The sequence below is a fragment of the Camponotus vicinus genome, unplaced genomic scaffold, assembly GCF_025532165.1.
Source record: "Camponotus vicinus isolate PSW18456_S1 unplaced genomic scaffold, iyCamVici1.0 SCAF_13, whole genome shotgun sequence".
NCBI lineage: Eukaryota > Metazoa > Arthropoda > Insecta > Hymenoptera > Formicidae > Camponotus > Camponotus vicinus.
In genome coordinates, this window is record NW_028141949.1 from 3,711,658 (window position 1) to 3,737,048 (window position 25,391).

At 35.3% G+C, this 25,391-nt stretch overlaps 2 protein-coding genes across 6 annotated transcripts in view; one reads left to right on the top strand and one right to left on the bottom strand.

Annotated features, from left to right (window-relative positions):
• The window catches only part of Ca-alpha1d (Ca[2+]-channel protein alpha[[1]] subunit D), a 66,467-nt gene that overhangs the window by 14,093 nt on the left and 26,983 nt on the right, over positions 1-25,391 (top strand). For 3 of the 5 annotated variants that reach the window (XM_083086389.1, XM_083086391.1, XM_083086394.1), the window contains exons 2-24: positions 3,637-4,215; positions 4,488-4,593; positions 8,689-8,828; positions 11,742-11,848; positions 12,231-12,383; positions 14,106-14,302; positions 15,165-15,268; positions 16,244-16,404; positions 16,846-16,948; positions 17,259-17,404; positions 17,541-17,614; positions 17,844-17,995; positions 18,160-18,277; positions 18,363-18,455; positions 18,642-18,762; positions 18,918-19,009; positions 21,714-21,886; positions 22,529-22,641; positions 22,835-22,949; positions 23,083-23,212; positions 23,368-23,534; positions 23,936-24,023; positions 24,649-24,756. In XM_083086389.1, coding sequence (XP_082942515.1) covers positions 3,851-4,215; positions 4,488-4,593; positions 8,689-8,828; positions 11,742-11,848; positions 12,231-12,383; positions 14,106-14,302; positions 15,165-15,268; positions 16,244-16,404; positions 16,846-16,948; positions 17,259-17,404; positions 17,541-17,614; positions 17,844-17,995; positions 18,160-18,277; positions 18,363-18,455; positions 18,642-18,762; positions 18,918-19,009; positions 21,714-21,886; positions 22,529-22,641; positions 22,835-22,949; positions 23,083-23,212; positions 23,368-23,534; positions 23,936-24,023; positions 24,649-24,756 — 3,126 coding nt within the window. In that variant the 5' untranslated portion in view covers positions 3,637-3,850. The remainder of the gene's footprint in view (positions 1-3,636; positions 4,216-4,487; positions 4,594-8,688; positions 8,829-11,741; positions 11,849-12,230; positions 12,384-14,105; positions 14,303-15,164; positions 15,269-16,243; positions 16,405-16,845; positions 16,949-17,258; positions 17,405-17,540; positions 17,615-17,843; positions 17,996-18,159; positions 18,278-18,362; positions 18,456-18,641; positions 18,763-18,917; positions 19,010-21,713; positions 21,887-22,528; positions 22,642-22,834; positions 22,950-23,082; positions 23,213-23,367; positions 23,535-23,935; positions 24,024-24,648; positions 24,757-25,391) is intronic. The other 2 variants (XM_083086390.1, XM_083086393.1) reach the window with 1 other exon arrangement.
• LOC145964033 (uncharacterized) overlaps positions 23,796-25,391 on the bottom strand; it is a 36,933-nt gene continuing 35,337 nt past the window's right edge. Inside the window, exon 10 of the mRNA XM_083086398.1 lies at positions 23,796-24,828. The gene's annotated coding sequence lies outside the window, so the exon portion shown is untranslated. The remainder of the gene's footprint in view (positions 24,829-25,391) is intronic.

Below are 25,391 nucleotides of genomic sequence, written 5' to 3' on the forward strand. Positions count from 1 at the left end.
GGTGAAATGCATTCGCGAGAATTTACGCGCCTCGACATATGGAACGGTTTCGAAACTGTTCGCGATTTTCAGTGAATCATTTATTCGCACGGCCGAGGATTCACGCTGTATAATTCAGCAAATGCCGAAGCGTGCAGAAGCGACTCGAACCGAAATGCTATACAGATATACGTCACATACACATACGCGTACATAAGTCGCGGATGATAGGATTAATGGACAATGTCGAGCTGCGGTCGTGATCTTTCTGATAAACGAAGGTGGTATTAAGGGAATAACGGGACGAAATCTCGGGATCAATCATGGTTAAATGCCACGAACCCGGATGGCAAGTATCACGCTGTTTCTGAATACTTGCTTCGTCGCACTCTGGACGTGAATTATGTATTAGATTTAATTGTCACGTATATAAGATCTATATCATATCCACTAACATGGAAAAAACAGAATATATGCTAATTTATCTGATATATTAAATTATGCGAGAGAAATTTATCTTTATCTTCCTAATTTAAATTAATATAAACACAAGTAATTTTTCATCGATATGTATTTTGCTGCGAAAAATGGGATACGGAAAAAATAGAAGAAAAAATTCAAAACTTTATCTATTACATACACACAAGTAATCTTAAGCCTTTAAAATATATCATGCTTAATGTAATTGTATGTAGGATTAATTTGACATAGTTTTAATTTGGCACTTTACGTGCTTAATTTACATATTTATGATTCGCCTTGCTGCACGAATAAAATATTATAAAATACTACATGTACACATTACTACAAATCCATCGAATTAAAACAAGATAAATTAAATATTAATAATAAATGAAATTAAATCTCGTATAAAACGCAACATTAAAAATTTTTAATTATAAAATTAATGAAAATGATCTCTATATATCTCATTGTTATCTATAAATTTACGATATAGGGGCGCCCATTGCACTCTATTTCATCATTCTGAATCATAAGGTCCTCTCGATACACATTTTCGCAGAATTGTAAATAATTAATAAATAAAATCCTCCTTTTTCTTTTTTCCAGTCACCCTCAGAAAATATCTTAAATAATTTAAATTATATTAATTAACATATGTTTTTTCTCTTGTAAAATCAAGGAACTGTGTTACGAGATTGTTCTCGAGAATATTGTTTCGCAGACAAAGAACAAAAGTTGAGGGGAACTGCGAAATATTTTGCACAAAGTGTACATGATTCGTTGCCGAGTATATTTGAGGTCCGAATGCGATCGTATCGTACGAGAAGGCCACAGTAGAGACGATTAAAACACAGACAAGTTTACAAGTGTCGCGCCACCAAACACAGCGACGTGAGAGAAACTCGCCCGTAGGTAGAGCTTTCTAGTATTTAGGCTCACTAAATATAGCACAACTCGGCTATAAATCCCAGGGCTCCCTAGTCTCTCTCGCAGCCGACGTTTTCTTCGAACAAATGCTCGGCAATGACGATTATTTCGTATACCATTGTATTGATAGATAAAATCTGATAGATTTCTACATATAACTGCAAAAATCACGAGATTTTTTTGGAAAAATGGAAGGTCTATGGAATGAGAAGAACTGAATGAATCAGTTTAATACAATGATGATAAAATTTCATGTATATAAAATAATATTTTTATAAAATAAAATAAACAAGAGCGATGAAATTATTTTGTATCCAAGTTATTTTACATTAACATGTATTTTAGTAAAGACAATAACTTTTTTATTTTGTCAGATAAGCTATATTATGTTTAAATTTTTGGCTATGCATATGTATCTTTATATGTATAGATACAAATATAATGTATTTTTAGTTATATGAATTTGTATTAATTTTTCAATATCATATGGGATTATTTTCTATCTTTGTAACTTTATTCATTAAAAATATGATTTTTAAAATTTGAAAAATTTTAAGCGAACGCGTAGAATGGTTAAGTCTTCAAAAATATAGTCATCTATTGCAGAATTATCCTATCGTTAGAGAATCGATTTCAAGTGAAATACCTTTTGCGGATTAGCAATGTGAATTTACAAATTTAAAGAATCGACCGATTGATCACGTCGACCTTAAAATAGGATTTCGTAAACTCTGTCTGCGCGACAAGAAAATTGTTCGAAAAGCCGACACGCTCGTTAAATCGCGAAGAATTTGTCCGCGTAACAGTAATCTCCATGAACAATTTATTGTACGCGATAGTAGGATTACGGGGTCGGGAAAGCATCGACCGCTCATACTGTAACACGAACGTTTCAACAGATTTCTATCGCGAGTAATTGTCATGTTACCACGTACGATCTACGCGCAATTTACATGCGGCTTTGGCCCCTTCCGGGTCTTGGAACGGGCGGAATAAATGTACCAGTGTGCTCGATAATTTTTCACTCTTCTGGTAATTTCGCTTAACTTATAATAACTCACATCTTCCTTCGCATCTTCGTTAACGTGAAATTTAAAGTTTATTGCAATACTAGGAAAAAGGATGATCTCATCGTTAATATAAAATATTAATTACGTAAAAATAAAAAAGGAATAATTCATATTTTCTATATTGCTTAAAAGATAAAAACTGGCAATATTAGAATTAGTATAAAGATTTATTATGAAAAGTCAAAAAACTAATTAGTCTTAATATTATATGAATGGCATAATAAATTTTCGATCGCTTCAAATGTTTCTCGCAAAATTGAGAGAAACAGACGAGCCAACTCTCAGGAGGGAAAACACTACAGTTGATAGGTAGCGCCGGGATAGAAAAGCTACCCCCAAATTGTTGTGTCGAGTTCTTTTCATTCGGTAGCCTTGTTATTTTTTTATTGCACCCATGGTACAATCGAATAGCTGTGCTCTATGCATTATCCTTCCCAAATTGAGGAGGAGGACAAGGCTGCGCGACTCTCGCTGCATTGTATACATTGCTTTTCTCGGTGGATTTGTATCGTCAAAGGTATAATTGCATCGTTTCGAGACTGGAATATCCTCGAATTGTGTCTGGAATATCTCGTTTTTCGCATAAAAGGCGTAGGCGCGGAATCGACTTTACGTGCGCTATTTTCTTCTCTATATCATTATATACGTGGATAATCTACCTTTTCTCTCAGCAGCATATCTTCATACGCGTTTCGTTTAAATAATATTCGATATCAAAAATAAACCTTGGAGATATCAAATTTATTTATTATTCCCCGTAAAATCTGTTCGCTTAATTAGAGAAGTTACAATACACGAAAAATGATTGTAACATTTATATATTAGCAGGTTCAAAATAATGAAATGAATTATGGAACAATTCACCCTTCTCTCGCTGTGATTTGCAATTTAAATATGAAAATTATATCCATATTACTTTCAAATATATCAGCTGAAAATTGTATGTGACATTTTCGGAAATATGATATTTATCTACGTGTTTCGAGAATACGTATTTTCGCGAGAGTGCACATCAATTCGCGCTCATGAATGCATCGCGGCGTTGGCTTATGAATAATTACAATTTATAGAGTACTCATCGTGATGCGCACTTGCTCGACCGTTAGGGCCGAAAGGGCTCTCACTCTCACTCTCTCCCTCTCTCTCCCTCTCTCTGTCTCTTTCTCTCTCATGAACCTCGACCTTTCAACCGCAGGTCACGGAGGGAGCTTCGTAGCAGCCCAGTGCCGTAGCATGCCGGCGAGCTGCAGCGCGTGGTGGGGCGCCTCTGAGACACCGCGTCGATCGGCGTCGATCGCCTCCATCTGCTTGGCCGGGCAGCAATCGCTGGTTCGTCGCCGCAGGAGAAGAAGAAGAAGACGTGATCGTCGTCGTAGCACAGGAAGCACGGAGCTCGACACCAGCGACCGATGAGCGCGGGGGGGGATGGGGGCTCGGCGTTGGGCCCACCTGCCCGGCTGCCGGGGGCCCAGCCGACTGCCGCGACCCCCTCCACCGCGACCCCCCCCATTGTCGGCCAGCAGTCAATCGTCGGTGGTGTCGGTGGCGTCCCGGATGCTGTACAGTTACCGAATGCGCATCAATCGCCACCGCCGCCCCCGCAGTCGCAGACGGGCCCCGCCGGAGCCGCCGGCGCTGCCTCCAAGTCGGCAGCCCAGAAGAGGCCCGTCAGACGGGGTGGCAAGCCGCCACCCGACAGGCCCGTCCGGGCGCTCTTCTGCCTGGCCCTCACGAACCCTCTTAGGAAGATGTGCATCAGCGTCGTGGAGTGGAAGTATCCTTTGCGAGCGAGATTAAAGAGATAACAACCGTGAGACGCGGGACAAAATTAAAGATTAAATTTTAGCGAACCGATGTTTACGCATCTGACTTTAATAATCGCGCGTTAATCGCTTTTCCAGGTTGATCCTAATTCGAGTTCGCATTCGACGATAATATTGGGGTTAATATTGATGACGGTTTTCGTCAACGGAAAGGATTAACGCTTGAATAACCACCCTTATATTTTCCTTAATTCGCTCGATTTTCATCAACGTCACTTCGTAGACCCTTTGAATGGCTCATCCTTATGACGATATTTGCGAACTGCGTCGCTTTGGCCGTTTACACGCCGTATCCCTATGGCGATTCTAATCTGACCAATCAGTACTTGGTGAGTATTCGACACATTTTTGATTATTGTTTTTATTTTCTAGAGTATTTGCGGAAATTTAGTTTTATTTTTGTTAAACTTTTTTGTTAAATAAAATTATTATTTTTATCATCGAGGGACTCCACCTAAATAAAGCTAGAAATTGATGTGTCTAGCGTGTATTATTTTATAACGCAATCTATATAAATAAAAATAGAAACTTCGAAAGAGGCTAAAAATAATCGCGGGCAAACGGCAATCATTCCGTTGTGAAAGGCGTCGCCGGGAATCCTTTTGGGCGATTTTACCGAATGCGAAATAAAGTAATTTTACCAGTCATAATATATATATATATATATATATATATATATATATATATATATGTATTGTATGTATGTGTATATGTATGTCTAAATCGATGAGTGACCCTCTGCAACAATAAGAGAGTGGCGATCCCGTTCAACGAACCACGTGAACCTCTATCGAGTTATCGATTCCGAGACGGCACTGGCGGGGTTGGTGGCATGAAACTTATTCGAGCTGAAAGTTCAATAATTGTTCAATCTTGCTCGAGATCAGCGTGCATGGCACCCCGGGCGCTATAATTGGAAGGCGCAGTTTCACATGTAGGCCGCTGTAGGCCGCGAGGATTAATCGAGGATACCCTTTTCTTTTCTTTCCCTTTCCCCGTCGGGGATGACTTCAAAAGTCATTCATAGTTATCAATGTCGAAGGCCACTCGAGCTCATTCATAGATAAGACATTCGGCTCGCATCAGAACTTGCGGAATCACGTATGCACAAAACAGCTCCCAACGATTCGAAATTGAGTTTTACGTCGTATTATGCATGTACTAAAGTGGGGTTGTGTCTCACCAAAGGGTGCGATTTTGTTTTGCGTCACTCAAAGGACATGCTTTGCGCACTAATTAATCGAGAGAAAACTTGGTTGAGATCGGGCTAATCGAGAAATTCGCGGAAAGCTATTCGTGTAAACGCGAAGGGAAAGCTGTATAAATCTGTTAATTTAACTTCTCTCTTATCGAGAAAATAAATATAGTTTATAAATGTACAGGAAGATAGTGAGAAACGTCATAAATTAAAAGTAAATAATGAACGGTACATGTATATAAGTAATAGTGTAAATAAAACTTGTAAAAAATTCTAAACTAAATAATTAGTAAAGTAAATGTGCAAAAAGAGATGCAAATCTTGTAAAATGACTTAGAAAACAGGCAGATTTTTCTTTTTTGTAGGAATCGTTATTTGTAATCAGCTACACTTATAAAATTTGAGGTAAAAATTAAATATGTTACTAATTTATTTCTTGTGTTTTCTTTTTCTGCCAGTGTCTGTGCGTCACTCTTTAAGTATTTACTCTCTGAGCATCCTTTTTCTGAGAAATGGGAAACGAGGAATAACACCTCCGGGAGAAATTCGCGAATTCAGTCGCAAACTCCAAAAAGTCGCAAATCTTAAGATCAATCTTTCTAAGTCTTCTTTAAAAACTTCGAACTTTTTCATTCCCTGCCCGATTCTTAATCGAGATAAAACTCCGACATAAAACTCTGATATCTTTTACCACCGCAAGATTATGAAACTATATAAAAAATTCACAAGACAACACGTCGTTTTATATATTATATATATGAACATTTCTATGAATATCTGTTAATTTTTAAAGACAAACATTTGTTAGTTTTAAGATAACAAAAAATATTTTATTTTATTTTATTTTGAATATAAAGAAATTATGCTCACAGAAAGAAGTAATACTCATTGTGAGTATTTAAATATAAAATTATCTTTTCTCATTAATATATACACATATATAAAATATGCATATATATTTTATATATAATATATAATATATTAATATATTAATGCATTAATATATTAATACATTAAAAATTTTTTAATAGTAAAAGTTTGACAATCAAATATTGCGTTTATAAAATAGTATCAATCTAATAAAGTGTCTTTCAAATTCCATATAAATGCTATAACTAGTGTTTGCGCAAATATGTGGCGTAAATCGAACAATTTAATCTTTCACATAGCATTAAATATTCGTTAGAACCGAACACGATCTGACGTTTAATATCATAGTGGCGAATTTATTATTCGGTAGGCACGTTTGTGTAATATCTACGGTCCTGGCCTTACCACCTGCTCTTTCCGTATTTCGTCCACGTGGTGGGCAATGTGTTAATCCTTATACGACTAAATAAAAAAAATTGTACGTGATAAAAATGCACAACAATACATTTTCTAGTAAGAGAGATATCGATCTAATAATGGAATGAGTGTGTGTTAATGAGAAGATCGACAATTAATAAACAAGTGTGAGATGAAAAATAATTTATCGTATGAATATTAATATGTACTTCATTTTTACCTCACTCGCGGATAATCACTGAATTATTCTCGAATTTTTATAAAAAACTTTTACAACAAAAGAATAAGAAAATACTTTTTAATCTGGAAAAATATTAAAGTAATAATTTTATCGAAGGCAAATCCTAAAAATCTTGCTATGAATTTATCCAAAGTGCCAAACGATATTCGAATCTCTTTTAAAAAAAGGAATAAATTTGTATTAGAAGAAATAATAAAATATTGAAAAGAAGAGCGAATGAACGAGAGAGAAAGAGAGAGAGAGTGAGAAACAATACGATCCGTCAAAAGTTTGGGAACTTTCTGCCCTCACAACTTTGCGTCCTCAAAGTCACGTAATGGTGTCCACGTGTCATGCATCGGCGAGCAATACGAACGATATAATGTGCGCTCGAGCTTATTTCAGCGAACCTTTGATAATCGATCGATTTCGGAAATTAAACGCAATGGATGTCGCGCAGAGAGAGAGAGAGAGATAAAGAGAATCCGTGTCCTCTCTCTATGGTCGTATATCCGCACCTTTCAGCTTCCCCTTTAACGTCCACCATGCCCTGTATATCTTCTCTCTTCGTACGGCGGCTTTTTTCCCCACCTTTGATATGTAGCAAGCGAGCGCTCTCTCTTCGACCTTATTTTTAACCCTCCGCTTCTTCCTTTTGTTTCGCCTGTTTTTCTCACCAAGGCCTACACCGTTTTTCTTTCCCTCCTCCCTCTCTTCTCCGTAACCGTAACCGTGCTATGCGTCGATTAATCCTTTTGCGCGATGGTCGGCGATGTTGCTGGTATACTACTGCCTATGAGTCACGCTAATAAGGGGTGGTCGACGTCGAAAAATTAATCTTAAATTCACGTTTTCCAAGACACATCTTTGCTCTTGCATTATTGAAATGTATTTATGATTATAAATGAAACTGTTAAATTCTTAAGAATTGTGGTCATTTTTTATTTCATAAATGTATTCTTGTATTGAAAATTATATCAAATTTTTTTGCTACGTTGCAATCGTGAAGTTATTAATTTTTATCACTCGTATATATATAATTTTGACTTGTCATTTGCAAAATATATAGTATGATAAAAGTTCTAGAGTTATTTAGTTTTGCGGCTGACATAGTAAGTAATTAATTTCTTGATAATGAGTTGATCAAAGTTTCGAAATTTGAAGAGTACCTTCTGCTAAAGTCTTCGCTCTCTTAAACTAACCGTGGCGGAGTAAAATTAAAGAGATATTAAAACGAAAAAAAAAGAAATAGCAACAGGTTATATAATTCATACCAAGGAGAAAAAAAGGCGCGAGTTCACACAAGTCCTATATAAAAAATATCGGCGCGCCGTTGACACCCTCTTCTGTATAAACGGCGATCACGTTCTCGTCGTAACTCGTCGTAATCCAACTGCAACGCGACGCTCGTGCTTTAAATGTTTAACGTCCGCGTACGTGCGGCCGCGAAAAACATTGTCTTTTCGAGCTTGTTTTTAATTGCAATTCACTGTAATTTGTTGCCGTCGCTTTCAATTATCCTCGTTTAACGAACGTGTTTCGCGGTCAAATTGCGGCAATACGTCTTATCGCTCAATAGTTATCAATCGTAGTCTCTTTAATATTAAGAAACCTCTCTTGTTTGTAACCTTTACTTTGAATGCTCTTTTAGAGATGATAGATCAACGCTAATATACATTTTCTTACTTCTCATGGCAATTTTCCTATGGTATGTTGCAGGAGAAGATAGAATACATTTTTCTTGTGATTTTTACGGTGGAGTGCGTGATGAAGATCATAGCTTACGGCTTCGTCGCCCATCCAGGAGCTTATCTCCGCAACGGTTGGAACTTGCTGGATTTTACGATAGTCGTGATTGGGTGAGTATAATTTAATAAATTTCTATCTTTATTTAATATTTTGTCCATAAATATAGATATATAGTCGATCTTACTTCATCAAAAAAATCGAAAGGAATTTACTGTAGCTTTTATTCTGATAGAAAATTAAATTAGCAGATAAAATATTTTTATGTATTACTTTTACAAATTCAGTACATTGTAAATTGAATTCGATATAATTGAATTAAATCAATATTAGGATTAAATACATTAACGAATTTCTTTTCCAATATATCTTCATTTATTAATATGTTTTTAAAAGAACCTTAGCTTTCCTGAGTTTGTTTATTTTTCATTTCTTAAATATTCATTTCCTTTGAATTTTCTAATGAAAAGTCAATTAGAAATTTGAGCATTTATGACATCACACTCGGTGTTTGTTTTTTAATAAACTCGTTTTCCTTCAAATTCGATGAGTGAAAGTCAATAAAGATATATGAGTCATCTAACAACTTGTATCAATTACAAGTTAATTGGATCAATATCGGTGTAATCGATAGTGCGTGGCGATCATATACACTTTGCCGTTGGGTAGTTTGCATCTGGTAGTGTTTTCTCGCACACAATAACGATAACGTCCATCAAAATTCACGAACAGCAACGACAAGTCGCATAACTCGATTACTCCGGAATACTCGTTTGGCGATAAATATTGAACATTAATATTAAACCTGGAACAAATTACTTTCGCAACTCAATGAATTAAAAAATTCAGATATAATAATTATATATAAATATTATATAAAAAGAGTATATAAAATAAAAAATGTATAAAATAATTTCATATTATGAGGATGAGAGGGCAAAAAATTATCGACGATTGTTTCGTACAACAGTATCATCAAAAAGCTCTTCCCAACAAGTTTTAATATTTATAAGAGTTGAAGAGACGAGTCTTATAAATACTAAAGCGATTTCGAAAACTTCGCCCTCTTATTGTGTACTGATTATACAGGAAGCACCTGAACAAAGTTACTCTCTTCGAAGTTATCAGAACAATTTCATGTTTTCGCGTATATGCATTAAAAAGCCAGCGAATGTAAATTAAAAAAGTGAACAGAAAAATTGTAAAAGTTTGCGATTAATTTTGTAAAAACGCACGCGGGCACCTCCGAAGCTGCAAAGTTGATAAAATTGATTCGAGAGTGATCCAGGCCGAGTGATCCGTGGTTATTTCGCGGAGCTTAAATGAGTGGAACTGGCGGTGCCCGAACACGCCGAAAGCGAGAACAGGGCCGGAAGGAAGGAAGGAAGGAAGAAGGGAAATCGGAAAATTTTCTCCGTCGCGATGGGTGCGACGAAACATCGTACTCGAATATTACACACGCGAAGGCGGGTTAGTGAATTAATTAGCGATATAATCCGGGCGTACTCGACCGATTGGCTGACATAATGTCGCGACTCATGCGTGTAAATTAAATCCGGTCGGGTACAACAGCGATCGGGGATTGAAAATTCATGAGCTGTTCAAGTCTCGATAATGCCCCCAATAGGTCTGTCCTCCACCTCTCCACCTCTTTACAGTGGTCGGGCGCCGATCGAACTTCCATCGTAATTAATATCTCGGTGAATTGCTTCTACACGCGGAGAATTTGTACTAGCGACTATTACAGCTCGTATCTTGGCGTTGAAATAATTTCCGAAATTTTACGAAAAATGTGAGCTTTTATCTCGGGAATCATAAAAGATGCGACATCGCATATTTTCAATATTTCGTGAAAATATCCTGATTCGCTTTCTTTCAGAAATTTCGCGGATAAAAGGAGTATTAAAAATCATTAATCGTGATTACAACACTGTGCAAACGGTATCCCGATATATAATCCATCCGCGCCAGAGTCCCGATACACGACCCCTATATGCATTTATTACTATCACGATATATCGCGTACGCGCTATGTATACATACCGTAAATAATGGTACCTATTTACGCGATCGCATCGATTTTTACAGAGTAAAGAGACGAGAGGCGAGAGAAGCAGCACAAACACACGCGCGCGCGTTATATAAAACTCCAATGAGGAGTTGACAAGCAGAGCATGTCGAAACCAACCCCTCCTCGCGCTGTTTCCTCCGGTTAATGATCCGCGATTGCCGCGTCGCGAATTTATTTATTTCGCGTGGAGGATTGTTCGCGAAAATCTATCCCGGATTATATGGCGTTTCGTATCGACAAGTAAACCATGTACCTATTTTCCGGAGCGCACACGCTTCGCGTATAACCGACGTGACGGTGCTTCCTCTACCGCCTGATAACTTTATCGCTCTTGGTTAACGACACGGCGAATCGATCCGTCTTAATGTCCCGCGGGAGAGAACATGCACATCCACATCTTTCTCTTTCTCTTTCTTCCTCCGAGTCGACCATTATGGCAAGAGCCATTATTCAAATGATATGCAGCCTAATGCGCGAGGAAAATGCAGTCGTCGACAACATTTGAAATTGTCTCATCGGGCGAGATCGTTTCCTTCCGGTCGGCGGATTCATTTAGTTCAGTTCGTCTACGATAATGTCATAAACTTCGTGGTCCGTTAAATGTTTGCGAATAAGATAATTTAAAGACGTGATGTTGAAAAGAAAAATCAATCGGTACCAGACTATAATTTCGGGGAACGGTACTTTTTTCGAAAAAGAAATCGTGATATCTCTCGTTTATTTAGGGGAGAGCTTCCTTTCCCTCCTTTTACGCCTCATAAACGTTTTCATAAATGCCACCATGCGGCGTTTATAATACTATTAGCCTTGGCACAGAAAGCTCTTTTCTTCAGGGACAAATTATCTTCTGGGAAAATGACTTTCAACCTATATTATGAAGTCTTCATTTTATCATCAAGTCGTTAATCCTTACTTGTCTGCTGCATAGAAAAATTTTTTGCGTTCCTCTTTGTAGAATGATAAGTACGGTGCTGATGATGCTCATGAAGGAGGGTTTCGACGTCAAGGCCTTAAGGGCGTTTCGTGTTCTACGTCCTCTGAGGCTGGTTTCCGGTGTTCCAAGTAAGACTTTTCACTCAAACTATCGATTTTATCGCCAATAATATATCGCGAATAATATATCGCAAACAAATTAAACCAAATAAATTCAATTTGGAATTTATGAAATGTTAAAATAATCATGATTGTTTTGCTGAAATGTATTATTTAGCTGTTTAAAGAATTAATAATAAATATGTCAATTTTGTTGTGAATAAACATCAAAGAATTAAATTATAATTTATAATTGAGATGTCAAAATAATTATAATTGTTTTACCAAAGTATATTACTTAATTGTTTATAAAATTAATAAATAATTAATGTGTGTGTGAGATAAAAAGAGAAAAAGAAAAACATGCACGCATAATTAATGATAGAGATAAATTGATTCGTCATTTGCGTAGGTCTTCAGGTGGTCCTAAACTCTATTTTGAGGGCGATGGTACCACTTTTGCACATTGCTTTATTAGTTCTCTTCGTCATCATCATTTATGCCATCATCGGCCTCGAGCTGTTCTCCGGAAAGTTGCACAAAACATGCAGGCACAACATAACTGGTAAGTGCACGTTTCAGGATTGCTACGTGTCCTGATAAAAATTTAACGGATAACGTACTTGGCAACGGCAACTCTCATGAACGTATCGCGAATCGATGTTTGCGCAGATACTCCCAAATTTATTAAATTTTGAGTTCCGAGTCTTTCTCTGACTCAGAAATTCATTTTTCTGATAAGAAGCTTCAGTTAAGGAATTCAATTTGGATATTATCTTAATATTATTTTATAATTAATTTATTCGCACTAATTTATATCATTAAAACTTAATATTTCCAAAAAGGTAAATCTAAACTCTTTATTAATGTTAATTTGAATTTAAATATATATATATATATGTGTGTGTGTGTGTGTGTGTGTGTAAAAAATGTACGTATATAATATTATATATACATTCTATATAGTGCATGCAACATGTATCAAGGGCATTATTTCTTAATCGTGAAAAAAAATTCGTACATTGTCGCGTTTAAAAAATTGCTCGCTCATGTAATTTGTAGCGAATCCTAAAAAGAAAACATGGGATCGAAATTATATATCGAGGATTCCGAATGTTAGTCTTAATACACCCATGAGAAATTTGTCTTCACCCGTCATAAAGAATTAATGAGAAGTTGGAAAACAAAAAATAGTACTGGTTGGATCTGTTAGATTATTTAGGAATCGCGTAGACCTTGGTAAGTATCACTCCCGTGGGATTCGACGAAAAAATCGGATACGTCGGGGCCGAGGAATGGCAAGAGATGAGGGAGAGGAGATTTGGCGAGGGACCCTGAGGGGAACACCCGGCTTAGCCTCCTAACACACTTTACGTCGGGACGGCTATTTTAGATATGATTCAGCCGCGAGACGCGGACGTGAAACTAACGTCTAATTATTATTAGCGTGAGGGACGCACGACTTGCGTGCCGCACGGCAAACAGCTGATTCACGGGAATGCGTAAAATAGCGGATGGACGGGCCCGGGCGATACAAAAAGATGTGTCAAGATGCGACGAGGAAGAGAGAGAAAGAGACAAAACGAAAATTCGCGCAAATTCACGTTCTTTCCGATCAAATTATTTTTTCTTTTTTAACTTTTTTCGCTTATCTGTGTACAGTAAATAAAATTAATTTATATTAATGATTATTAATTAATATATTGTAGTTATATTTTTATATTTTATCGTTCTCATGTAAATATGCAGCATAAAGGATCTTTAAATGATCAATTAGAATAATTACTTTCACTAATTAAAAAAAAAGGTAATTAAAATTTATATTTTAATTACCTTTTTATTACACGTTAGCTATTTCTCTGTCCTATATTTATGTTATGTTATTTATACGAAAATCAATTAGACATTCATTATTTTAATTTGATAAGAGATCCAGATACCATTTGCCATGTTGACGGAGTTAGCTCAAGTGTATTTAAAGTTTAACGAAGCAACGGGCTTAATGAAGCTTCTTTAATTGATCTGCCGGAGAAGCGCGAGACAGAAAGATCGATAAATCGCGTTAGTGAAGGAGAAAAAGTGCTAGTCTGGAGCTACGTATAGCATAGATACACGTATAGAAAATACGCAAACATTTTAACGGTATATTACACGTTCAACGCGTTGCTCGAGAACCAATTAGAAGTTTTTAGCGCCACGCGTTTATACGGACGCCAATCTTATTATGGATCCGCAGCCGCCGTTTATTCTGTCGGGATTAAAAATTCGATTCCCCTTTGTATCGCAGACGAGATAATGGACAATCCGATACCTTGCGGCGAGATGGGCTTCCAGTGCTCTAACGTCGGATCCGACTACTACTGTAGCAAACAGTTCTGGGAGGGTCCCAACTACGGCATCACGAATTTCGACAACTTCGGACTGGCCATGCTCACGGTCTTCCAATGCGTCACCCTCGAAGGCTGGACGGACGTACTTTATAATGTAAAATCTCTCACATCTTGTCAAACGAAATTTTCACGAAGACTCACGTTATACTTGAAGAAGTCTATATATCTTGAATCTTGTAAAAAATATTTTCTAAGAATGATTCCGATCGAATCCTCCAGATATTTTTGTTAATAATTTCAGGTAAAATTACAGAATTTTTAGACGCCAGTTTTTTATTCTGTGCACTTTTTAATGTTTTCTACTCACACAATCAAGAAGAAAAAATAGAGTCACTTAAGTTTCAAATGTTAGATTTGAAAAAGTACTGAAAAAAATTGAATGGCTTTCATAAGATAAGTATTTTTCACTTGCATATTTTCATTTTTTCAAGAATTATAATTATGTATCACATTATCGGAAGCTGTTTTGTTGTACTGATTATTAATTTGTCGATCATTTGATATAAAAGCGAAATTATGACGGAAATTATTTAAAAAATTCTTTGAATTTTCCTAATAAAATTCCATAAAAATTATTTGATTTTTTAAAATAAAATCCCTAAAAATTCTACATTCTCTAAATTTTTCCAAGAATAAAGACCGTATTAGAAGTAATTAATAATTAATATGTATATACAATATTGATGATTAAATTATTATACGAAAATTTATTATGTATTGTTTAGATTTGCATTATTAATTATTATTAATATTATCACACATATTAATAATTATCATTATTATATTTATACGATTAGCAGAGTATACTAATCTTATATAATCTTATATACTAATCTTATATAATCTTATATACTAATCTTATATAAATCAAGATTAATCAATCATCGAAGACCAGTTCAAAATATTTTATCAAGATTTATCAAGATTTCATCATTTTATAATTGCATTTGATTTAGATCGAGGATGCGATGGGGAGCTCGTGGCAATGGATATATTTCATCTCGATGGTCATCCTCGGAGCTTTCTTCGTGATGAATCTAATTCTCGGTGTGTTGTCCGGGTAAGTGTTGGGAAAAGTTTTCCGATTTTTATCGCTATAAATAAGTTTTGAGAAGAGAACGCGCAGTTTTTACTTCATTCACTATAAAATACTGAGAATGTTAAATCTCAATATTATACGCGTTTCATCTAAACGTGAACACGCAGATGTAACGATATCAATCTCGATCTTTTCGAAGGATAAAATCCAGTTGATCGGCTTGCGATATCTATCCTCGTGGAGTTTTACAATTCTCGATGAGGGGACAGGATAAAAATATCTTTTTCTTAGGTTCATACACATGTACAATATACACGCACACACTCCATTGCATATCGGTAAAGGATACGCGGCTAATCGAGGCATGAAAACAGTATCGATGATAAGCGCGATTTAACTTCTTTCCCTTTTTACGTTTTATCCATCGCTTACCGCAACGCGCGCAAACACTGTCATTATCGGAAACATCGCAACACACATGTTCGAGATACGTTTCATGTAAACTATTCGAAAATTATCCAGTCGTCAAAATGTCAATGGGATATTTTAAGTGTGCTTGCTTCCTCGAGAAGCAATAAACAAGCAATTAAAATTTTCCTTGATGTGTGAATAGAATCTTATGTGCTAAAATTCATGTCGAAAATTTTTAATCAGAATACGCTCTCATCAAGAGAAGCGTTTCTTCTCCTCGAATTAGATCCCTAGATTGCTGCTTTTCTATTTTTTCTTTTTTTTTATAAAAAGGGGAGATTATAAGCGGGGATCTCTTTTCACGATTTCTCGATATACGCGTGGATGCATCTACAAAGTCATACTCGTTTGTCGAACGAGAGATTGAACAAGCGCAGACAAATAGAGGGAGAGATCTCCCCCTTTCTTTCTTTTCGCTTTTCACGCCCGTCTCGATTTCCGTTTCATCGCCTTTGAATGTTTCAATTACGCGCCTGCCGCATACCTGTAATCACAACGCGATGCGATGTCCCGTTTTTGGTGCAGTGAATTCTCCAAGGAGAGAGAAAAAGCGAAGGCGCGTGGCGACTTTCACAAGCTCAGGGAGAAACAGCAGATCGAGGATGATCTCAGGGGTTACCTCGACTGGATAACGCAAGCCGAGGACATCGAGCCGGAGATTGACGAATCGAAGCAAGACGGAAAAAGTACGTATTCTGAATAAAAAAAATATATGTTTTAGATAAATATGATATAAATATAATAAATATATAAATATATAGAATAATAATATTATATATATTTTTTACATTAAAAATTTTTATATGTTGAAAATAATTGGAAGCAAATATTTTAATAGTTAAATAATTTTCATTACATTACATGTCTAATATATCGGAAACAATTATAAACATTTATATAAAATAATTGTTAGAAATTTATATATAATTTTCCGATGTATAGCGCATCAGTATTTATGCAACTAAATTTACACAATATTTAGGTAAATGCAAGTATATAATCTAAAGCAGTATATAATCTAAATTCGGGAAGTTTTGTTCATTAAACTAAATTCCATGAAATGAAATAACTTTCTCTCCCTAGTTATATAATATGCTAATTAATCGACGGAGTTTGATATTTTATAGCCAAGCAACAAAACGAAATAGAGAGCACGGATCAATTGGAGGGCGATGAGGAAGGTATCCAACAAGAGTCCGTGTGGAAAAAGAAGAAACGAGACCTAGAGAGGTAATCGATTTTCAAGACTTTCTATACTCTTAAGAAATTACATGTTAAGAAATAGTATCTAAAGTTCGCGATGGAGTCGTCGTCGTAAATATTTGGGGATCCTGTGTGCGTATTAGATTTGAGAAAACTCCTTCTCCGAAATACCGTCGCAAAATTCGCGTATATATACACGAATGTCTCAATGGAGATCAAAGCATCATTTATCCGAACAAGTTCGAAGAAGTTTGCTAAGCGCTCGTATACACGCGAACGAGTGGGCGAAAGCGCAAACTTTAGACTTACAACCGCGTATTGTGATGCGAATTTGCAGAGTGAACAGGCGGATGCGAAGAGCCTGCCGAAAGGCAGTCAAGTCCCAGGTCTTCTATTGGCTCATCATAGTTCTGGTTTTCTTGAATACTGGTGTTCTCGCTACAGAACATTACGATCAGCCCCACTGGTTGGACGAGTTTCAAGGTAAATACCGCCTCTTGCTGCTTGCTTAGCGGAAATAAAGTCGACTTACAAGCGTATGTTTGCCTTTAATTATAAATCCGTCCCGGCGTCTCTGATAATGCATTTCGTAACGTGAGCTTCTTTCGTCTGCCATCAGAAATCACGAACATGTTCTTCATTGTGCTCTTCTCCATGGAGATGATGTTAAAGATGTACAGTTTAGGTTTTCAGGTGAGCAATCTCTTGTGGTATAAAAAATATAGCGTAAAGTTTATAAATATTAATGTTACATTATTATTCAATTTGGATTTTTATTATTTACATATCAATAATGTATAATTATTAACAAAGATAAAGCGTTACTTTATCCTTTTTTCTCTCGTTTAATAGAAAAACGCATAATTTTTTTTTTTAATATTTTGAACGTTCTTAATCTTGGCTATTATCATTTATTTCACAGGGTTATTTCGTCTCGTTGTTTAATCGTTTCGATTGCTTCGTCGTGATCGGCTCGATTACCGAAATGATACTTACAAACACACGTGTAATGCCGCCTCTTGGCATTTCCGTGCTTCGTTGCGTCCGGTTGCTCAGGGTATTCAAAGTAACAAAGTGAGTACTTCTTTTCGAGACGTAATTTATATTTAATGTAAAAAAAATTCTTGCAAAATTAAGTCGCAACGATATTTGAAATAACGATACAAGAATACTCCAACAGACGCAAAGAGCTCTGATATTCGGGATATATAAGATGCATTGTTGTTCTCTCTTTGCAGATATTGGAGATCACTATCGAATTTAGTGGCCTCTCTACTGAACTCGATACAATCGATTGCCTCGCTGCTGCTCTTGCTTTTTCTTTTCATCGTCATCTTCGCTCTTCTGGGCATGCAGGTAGATTTTAATGTGAAAACGTAGCGACGCGAAAACACATATACGCACGCTTCACTTATTCCTTCAATGTTTATTCTTTGAATAGGTCTTCGGTGGAAAATTCAATTTCAGCGAGATGGAGGAAAAAACGCGTCACAATTTCGACAGCTTTTGGCAGAGTCTGCTTACCGTGTTTCAGGTACTCGATCATTCCGTAAAGAAATAAGCGCGGAATTTTAGAAAATTGTGCTCGCGATATTAAATCGCTTTATTCATCGCGAATATACAATCGATCTTGCTGCCTATTTTCGGATTACTACATTTTTCCTCTATTTTCTTACGCTTTTAAAAATAAAATGGAATACATTTGATTTCTGCATCCTAGATATTAACCGGCGAGGACTGGAACGCTGTGATGTACGTCGGTATTCAAGCTTATGGCGGCGTGGCCAGTATCGGCGTACTCGCCTGCGTTTATTTTATTATCCTCTTCATATGCGGCAACTGTATCCTTTATCAAAAAGAGATGAATTCATTCGATGAGTAATCGTCACTTCTTTTTCTCGCGCATTTTAAATTAAAAGTCACGTTCGACTCAGTAATATCGATCCGGCCTGATTTAATAAATTTTAATCGATCCTTGACGAAGATAGCAATGCAGATATCCTCTTGAACGTGTTCTTGGCTATCGCCGTCGACAATCTCGCTGATGCCGAGTCTCTAACTGCCATCGAAAAGGAGGCCGAGGAGGAGGTGAGTTTCAACACAGTACATACATAATACATAATGTATTAGATTGTCAATAATTTTGCAGACGTATTGCGAATCCAATATAGAGTCGATAATGCTTCGTTACATTTATTTAAGCATCGACATTTCATATTGAAAAACTCATTTCTTTTTTATTTTATCAAAATTAAAAAAAGAGCTCTTATTAATAAAAATCGTATCCTTAAAAAAGTGATAATTCTTGCGATTATTATATATATATATATTGAAGTATATATTCTCTTTATACAGCAATTTATTTGTCCAAAAATCATAACTTTTCAATCCCTCGGTGAAATTAATGAATAATATTAAAATATATAATTATTAATATATGCTATTCCTTCATGTAAAAAAATATCGAAGCAATAAATTCATGCATATGCATGTCGCTTGTCTGAAAGATTTCAAAATTACACAACTCTCTCGAACGAGCTGTTTTTTCCGGATTTCCATAAACGATCAGGCTAATTCTCCGCCTGATGTCTCAAGAGAAGCGATGTCTTTTATGTCGCGTGAAGCATTTGCGAATAATGAATATCACGAGACACATTATGGACAATGCGAGTCCGCTCGAATGAGTCTAAAGGCATGACGACGACAGAATGACGCCTATCATGGTAAATGAGCGTCGCGTTTAACAGCGTTTGTACAGGGTGATAAAAAGAATGCCGCTTCAATTTTCTTCTATTGTACGATGTTGTTCGACGACGGCACGTGCGAAACTATCAAACTTATCGAGATTCTATTCTACAAAATTTATCGACTCGATAACATTAATTCGGCCAATGAATTAATATAATTTTCCTCGTGCGAAAAAAACCGCCTTAATATTACCTAGAATAAAAAATATAATGTCTTCTAGAATCCCATTAATCTTTAATGGTAGATTATTTCATCAATCACTCGCATCGATTGTATTCTAAAGTAGAATTTTTTAATTACAAGTTACCTGAAATTATAATCCTTCTTGAAAAAAATTCTTTTCAAAGCAAAAGATTAATTCTTCAAAATCGTTAAAGAATGTCGCAGACTAGAATTATAATAGATTTTGTAGTATTTTTTATAAATGCTAAACAATATTGATTTAAATAAATATGTAGATATAAAACTGACCAAATTACTTGAAGTGTTACATTGAAATATCCGGAGACGGTATACGACTTCTTTAATCAAATGTATTGCAATTTACGCGACGCAAGCAATACAATTTTACTCGTAAGGTAATTTAAAACCGCGACGACAGAGTTCAAAAGCTGATTAATCATACTTCTAACAGCGAACAACATTGATGAAAAACTGTTGAATGCGCAGTGGAAATTCTACGCCGCTGTAGAGCGTACGTTTCTTCAACGTATAACATACTTCTCGTTGCATTGATAAAAAATTCGTTGTACATTTTCTTGCTTTATCCAATATCCAATTTCTGTATTCAATATTTTCAAAAAATTTCCGCGCATATTGAATATATATTATATTTATACTTTTAATATTATCTTTTCTCATATTTATTTATACGTATACACACATAAATTATAATATATGTATAAATTTTTATTTATAATATATGCATATATATATTTTCCTTCCTTTTAATAATAAACATAAAAGTTATATGATAACAAATCAATATTTGAATCGAATATGCAGCATATTCCACGCTGTTATTTACCAACAGCAATCTAACAAGTAGTAAAAAAAATATATAATTTTCTCTTACAATGCAAGCTGCACCTCACTATACTTTTAAGTCATGAGATCACGGTAATAAAAAAATTTACTGCTCCCTATTGAATTAAACTTTTTATTACGAGTGTTTATATCACGTTCGTCTTACGGCTTTTTACGGGGATGGAAAAAAGAATTCTCATGTTTTTCTCTATGTATACAAATGGATATGTTTGTATCTTATAGATATGCAAAAATGTTAATAAAATATGATTAATTTGTAAATTCGACAAGTGACGCTACGATAATAATCATAAATCAAATATTTGTATATGGATTTGTATATGAATTTATGTTCTTATTTACGTTATATCAGCTTGTAGCAAAAGCTTTTTGCATAATAATGATATTAATCTCGTCAGAGTATCTATAATGTTGACTATAGAATTTCATTAGTTTATTAAATAGATATTCTCTAATATTATTCAACAAAATTATAATTATTTAGCAAAAATACTTTATAATCCAATTCTTTATTTAAATTTTTAATATATTTCACAGATATTTTTTCTGTCAGATATTAATAAATTTTACATTATGAAAAATATATGTACCCCTGCAATATGTCTTGTAAAAAGGATATTCTAATGAATACAAGTAAAATAATAATTGAAATCAAGTTAAATTTTATTGGCTAAATTTAATATAGTCCGACTCTTGTCCGTATTTTACTACTAGATGACGTCCAATATTACGAATTTATCAATTAATTCATAAATTAATTAATAAGTAAACAAATTAATTGTTTGTTACAAAATTGTTTGTGTAATAAGAAATTTTTTATTAAAAATTGAAATTTAAAAAGATTTCAATTTTTATTTTAATTTAATAAACGCTTATCTCTGAAGTTGCGAAAATACGTTGTTGTACTTTATCGGAATACTCTTTGCACAAGATCATTGTTACTGATTGCTTTTCGACCGAACCACTTGACAGATAATCCCCCTTTTCTATTTTTTAGGCAGAGAAAAATAAATCTCGTAGCGGTTCACCGGCAAGGGACGAAGTCAGCGGCGAGGCAGGCGATGATGGTGACGAGGGGACCGGTGGGGAGGATGAGGGCGCCGGCACGGATCTCGAACAAGATCCTAACGAGACAATGGAGGACTACGAGGCCGCACTCGATACCGAAACGTAAGCCCTTTTCTCGCATAACGCAGCGTAAGTTGTAATACAGCAGCGTACGTTATTACATCGACAAGAGATTAGAGGGCAGCTATTACACACCCCTCTTTTTTCTCTTTCCTTATGCAACGCTATTATAGTTGGTAATGCATGGCAAGATCCGCAAAAGTCGACAATCACGATTCAAGGAATAATAAGTCACGCTACTTCGTAATTCATTATTGCTGTGCCTTTTTATCAACGATTTTTAGGTTCTCGGATTATAAGAACTTATTGAAAAATTTGTTGAACAATTTAATGAAATTTAATAATGAAGTTTTAATTATTAAGATATTAATCAGTATTAATAAGTATCTTGTCATGTAATCACATATTTTTGTAAAGATAATTGAAGATTTCTATCCTTTTTTTTTATAAAGACATTAATACCTCGATAATTATTCATCACTAAGTTCATTCATCACTATCACAAATTTTTCATTAAATATTTAAATAAATTTTTTAATAAATACATATATATAAATATGTATAATTATTTCTTTCTATATTCTATAGATTTCAAATAAAATTTAAAAAATGCCACGGCCAAATTCCTAAAGATATCAATTTCAAGAAAGTTTAGAACATTGATTTCTATATAACTAATTACAGATCGGAGAAAAGCGACGATATGAATACGCACAAAGTGCGACTCAACGTTGAGTCTGATGAAGAAGTGGAGGAAGATGAAGAGAAAGAAGGTGATGATCAGGAGGAAATGCAAGGTGCTTTCATTATCTTAATTTTCCTCAACATTTGTTTCAGAAATTAATAATGAAAAGAAAACTGAGTGATATTTTTCGATTAATCTAATAATTTTAGATAAGATAGAATATTCTAATATAGAAATGCTAAACCGAATGAAATAAAATATAGTCTTGTAAATTTATGTAAAAAGGAAATCAAATTCTCTTTTAGATGACGGGCAAGAAACATCAGCTAGACCGCGAAGAATGTCTGAGTATAACATGGCAGCCAAAAAGGAACCGATACCAGCCGGTTCGGCATTCTTCATTTTTTCAAGCACCAATAGGTATACAGAAGTTACCTGAAGATTTTTTCAATAACAAAGATAAAAATGAAAGCTAATTCGATATCAAATAATTTTTTTCAAGTGTCTTTCTTTCAAGAAGTTCACTTCGTGTCTCTTTTCGTTCATTTCGCAGGTTTCGCATCTTCTGCCATTGGTTCTGCAATCACAGTAACTTCAGCAATGTGATACTGGTCTGCATTATGATTTCCTCAGCCATGTTGGCCGCCGAAGATCCGCTGAAAGCCTCGGCGGAAAGAAATCTAGTATTTAAATTACGTTGAAAAATGAATCGATGTTTGATTTTTTTTTAATAACCGTTATTTCGAAACTTTGAAATTATCAAGAAATTATCAATATAAAATGTCTGTGAAATAAATGTTACATACATACATACATACATTCGTTTGGTATGTTACAGATATTGAATTACTTTGACTACTTTTTCACTACTGTCTTCACGATCGAAATCTGCCTCAAAATGATCTCATATGGCTTCATCATCCATGAGGGCGCGTTTTGCCGATCAGCTTTTAATCTGCTCGATCTTCTCGTCGTTTGCGCTTCTCTCGTTTCCATGTCTGTCAGGTACATATCTATATGTTTTCTTCACTACTTTCTCTCTTTTCTCTTCACATTAGATATTAATATTTTTAATCCAGTTTTGCATAAGAAATATAAGAATGTAAAAAATGTAAAAAAGCTACTTTTTAATTATTTACACAATTATAATTATAATTATTTGTTGAATTTTTAATAAGAGACACATATATATATAATTTTATATCTATTTATATTTATAATTATGCAACTTTTCATATCATAGTATTATATAAAAGTTATGTGAATTGTAAATGAAAATTAGAATTTTTCGTGAAAAAAAGTTTGATTATTTGAAAGATAAAGCTCGCTCTAGATAATTTCTTTCGTTATGTTTATTTTATATTGATTTAATTATTTATCTTATATATTTATGTATATGTTTGCAGCACTGGCGCATTCTCTTTCATCAAGGTGCTCCGAGTACTTCGTGTCTTGAGACCGCTACGTGCCATCAATCGCGCCAAGGGATTAAAGGTATCTCTTTCATTTGTCTCACCTATCCGCAAGTCCGCTAAAACCGGCCCGATTCACACAGCATACGCGTCCTTACAGTAGAACGTAATAGTAACGCCAAGGGCATAATATACCGTAATGTCCACAGCCAGCTAAATTAAAGAGTACGCTCCCGTTAGTCCGACCGTGATTGCCATGCGAAGTCGCGATTATTCAATACAAATGGTGGAAGAGCGCCGAGCTGACTTTGGAAAAATCGCGCAAACGAGTTATTTCCGTTCCCACGCGAGGATCGCGCGACAATTTTTATTTTTTATATACGAGATACAAATGTTATTTATCATTAATTTCTTTTCTAACCGATTAACAAAAGTCTCCGTAGCAAATGGATATTAAAAAGACGTACAGTTCTTTCATTTAGAACATTGAAATAATCTCGAATTCCTAATTAAAGAAATTTAACTTGAGAAATCCAGATTTTGATGCGCTCTCTACGACAGCAATACTTTCCGCGACTTCCTCGAGAGAGCTACTCGAACTCGTCGACAACAATATACGCGCTAAGAAGCGTTTAACGCGATAATTTTCCATCTCTCCATCTCAGCGAAGGGCGAATATATATTGTGAATTAATGTTATGAACCCAGCACGTAGTACAGTGCGTCATCGTAGCGGTAAAGACTATCGGAAACATAGTCCTCGTCACCAGCCTCCTGCAGTTCGTGTTCGCCGTCATTGGCGTACAGCTCTTCAAGGTAGGATTATCGGGCCCCAATACACCGACACGGCCCCAAAAAAGCTCTCCTCCGAACCTCTTGTAGTATACACTAGAGTGGCATATAATGTTTTATCAATTGATACTCTTTCCCCCGCTCTTCCCTCGACCCTCGCCTTCATGCTCCATCTTCTAAAAAAATCTCAGCCCTAAAAACTCCCATCCCTTCTATCTCTCTCTTTCTCTCTCAAGACTAGACTTGAACATTTATTCATCCGTTTGTCCACATATTTTTTAATGCAATCTCAGCCAAAAAACTATATAATTCACCATCACCATATATTCACCACTACTACTATTACAACTACCTACTACTTAAGTACGCCTTTGCTCAATCTCGGCAGCTTCTTCGACGATTATTTTCCACTCTGTTGCGAAATACGCAATCGGATTCGTAATCAATTAACGTCTGTTTCCGCGAGCATTATCCATCTAAGCTGTAGTGATCTTGAAAGAGCACGATTAAGCCTCTCTGTTTTTCGAGAAAACATACGCGTTCAAAAGCTTTTCGCTTTACAATTAAATAAAATAATTATGTGTTCTCTGCGCACCGGATTTTTATCACGCGCACGATTTTTATTCACCGTTTTGCACACTTTTATACACGTTTGTGTG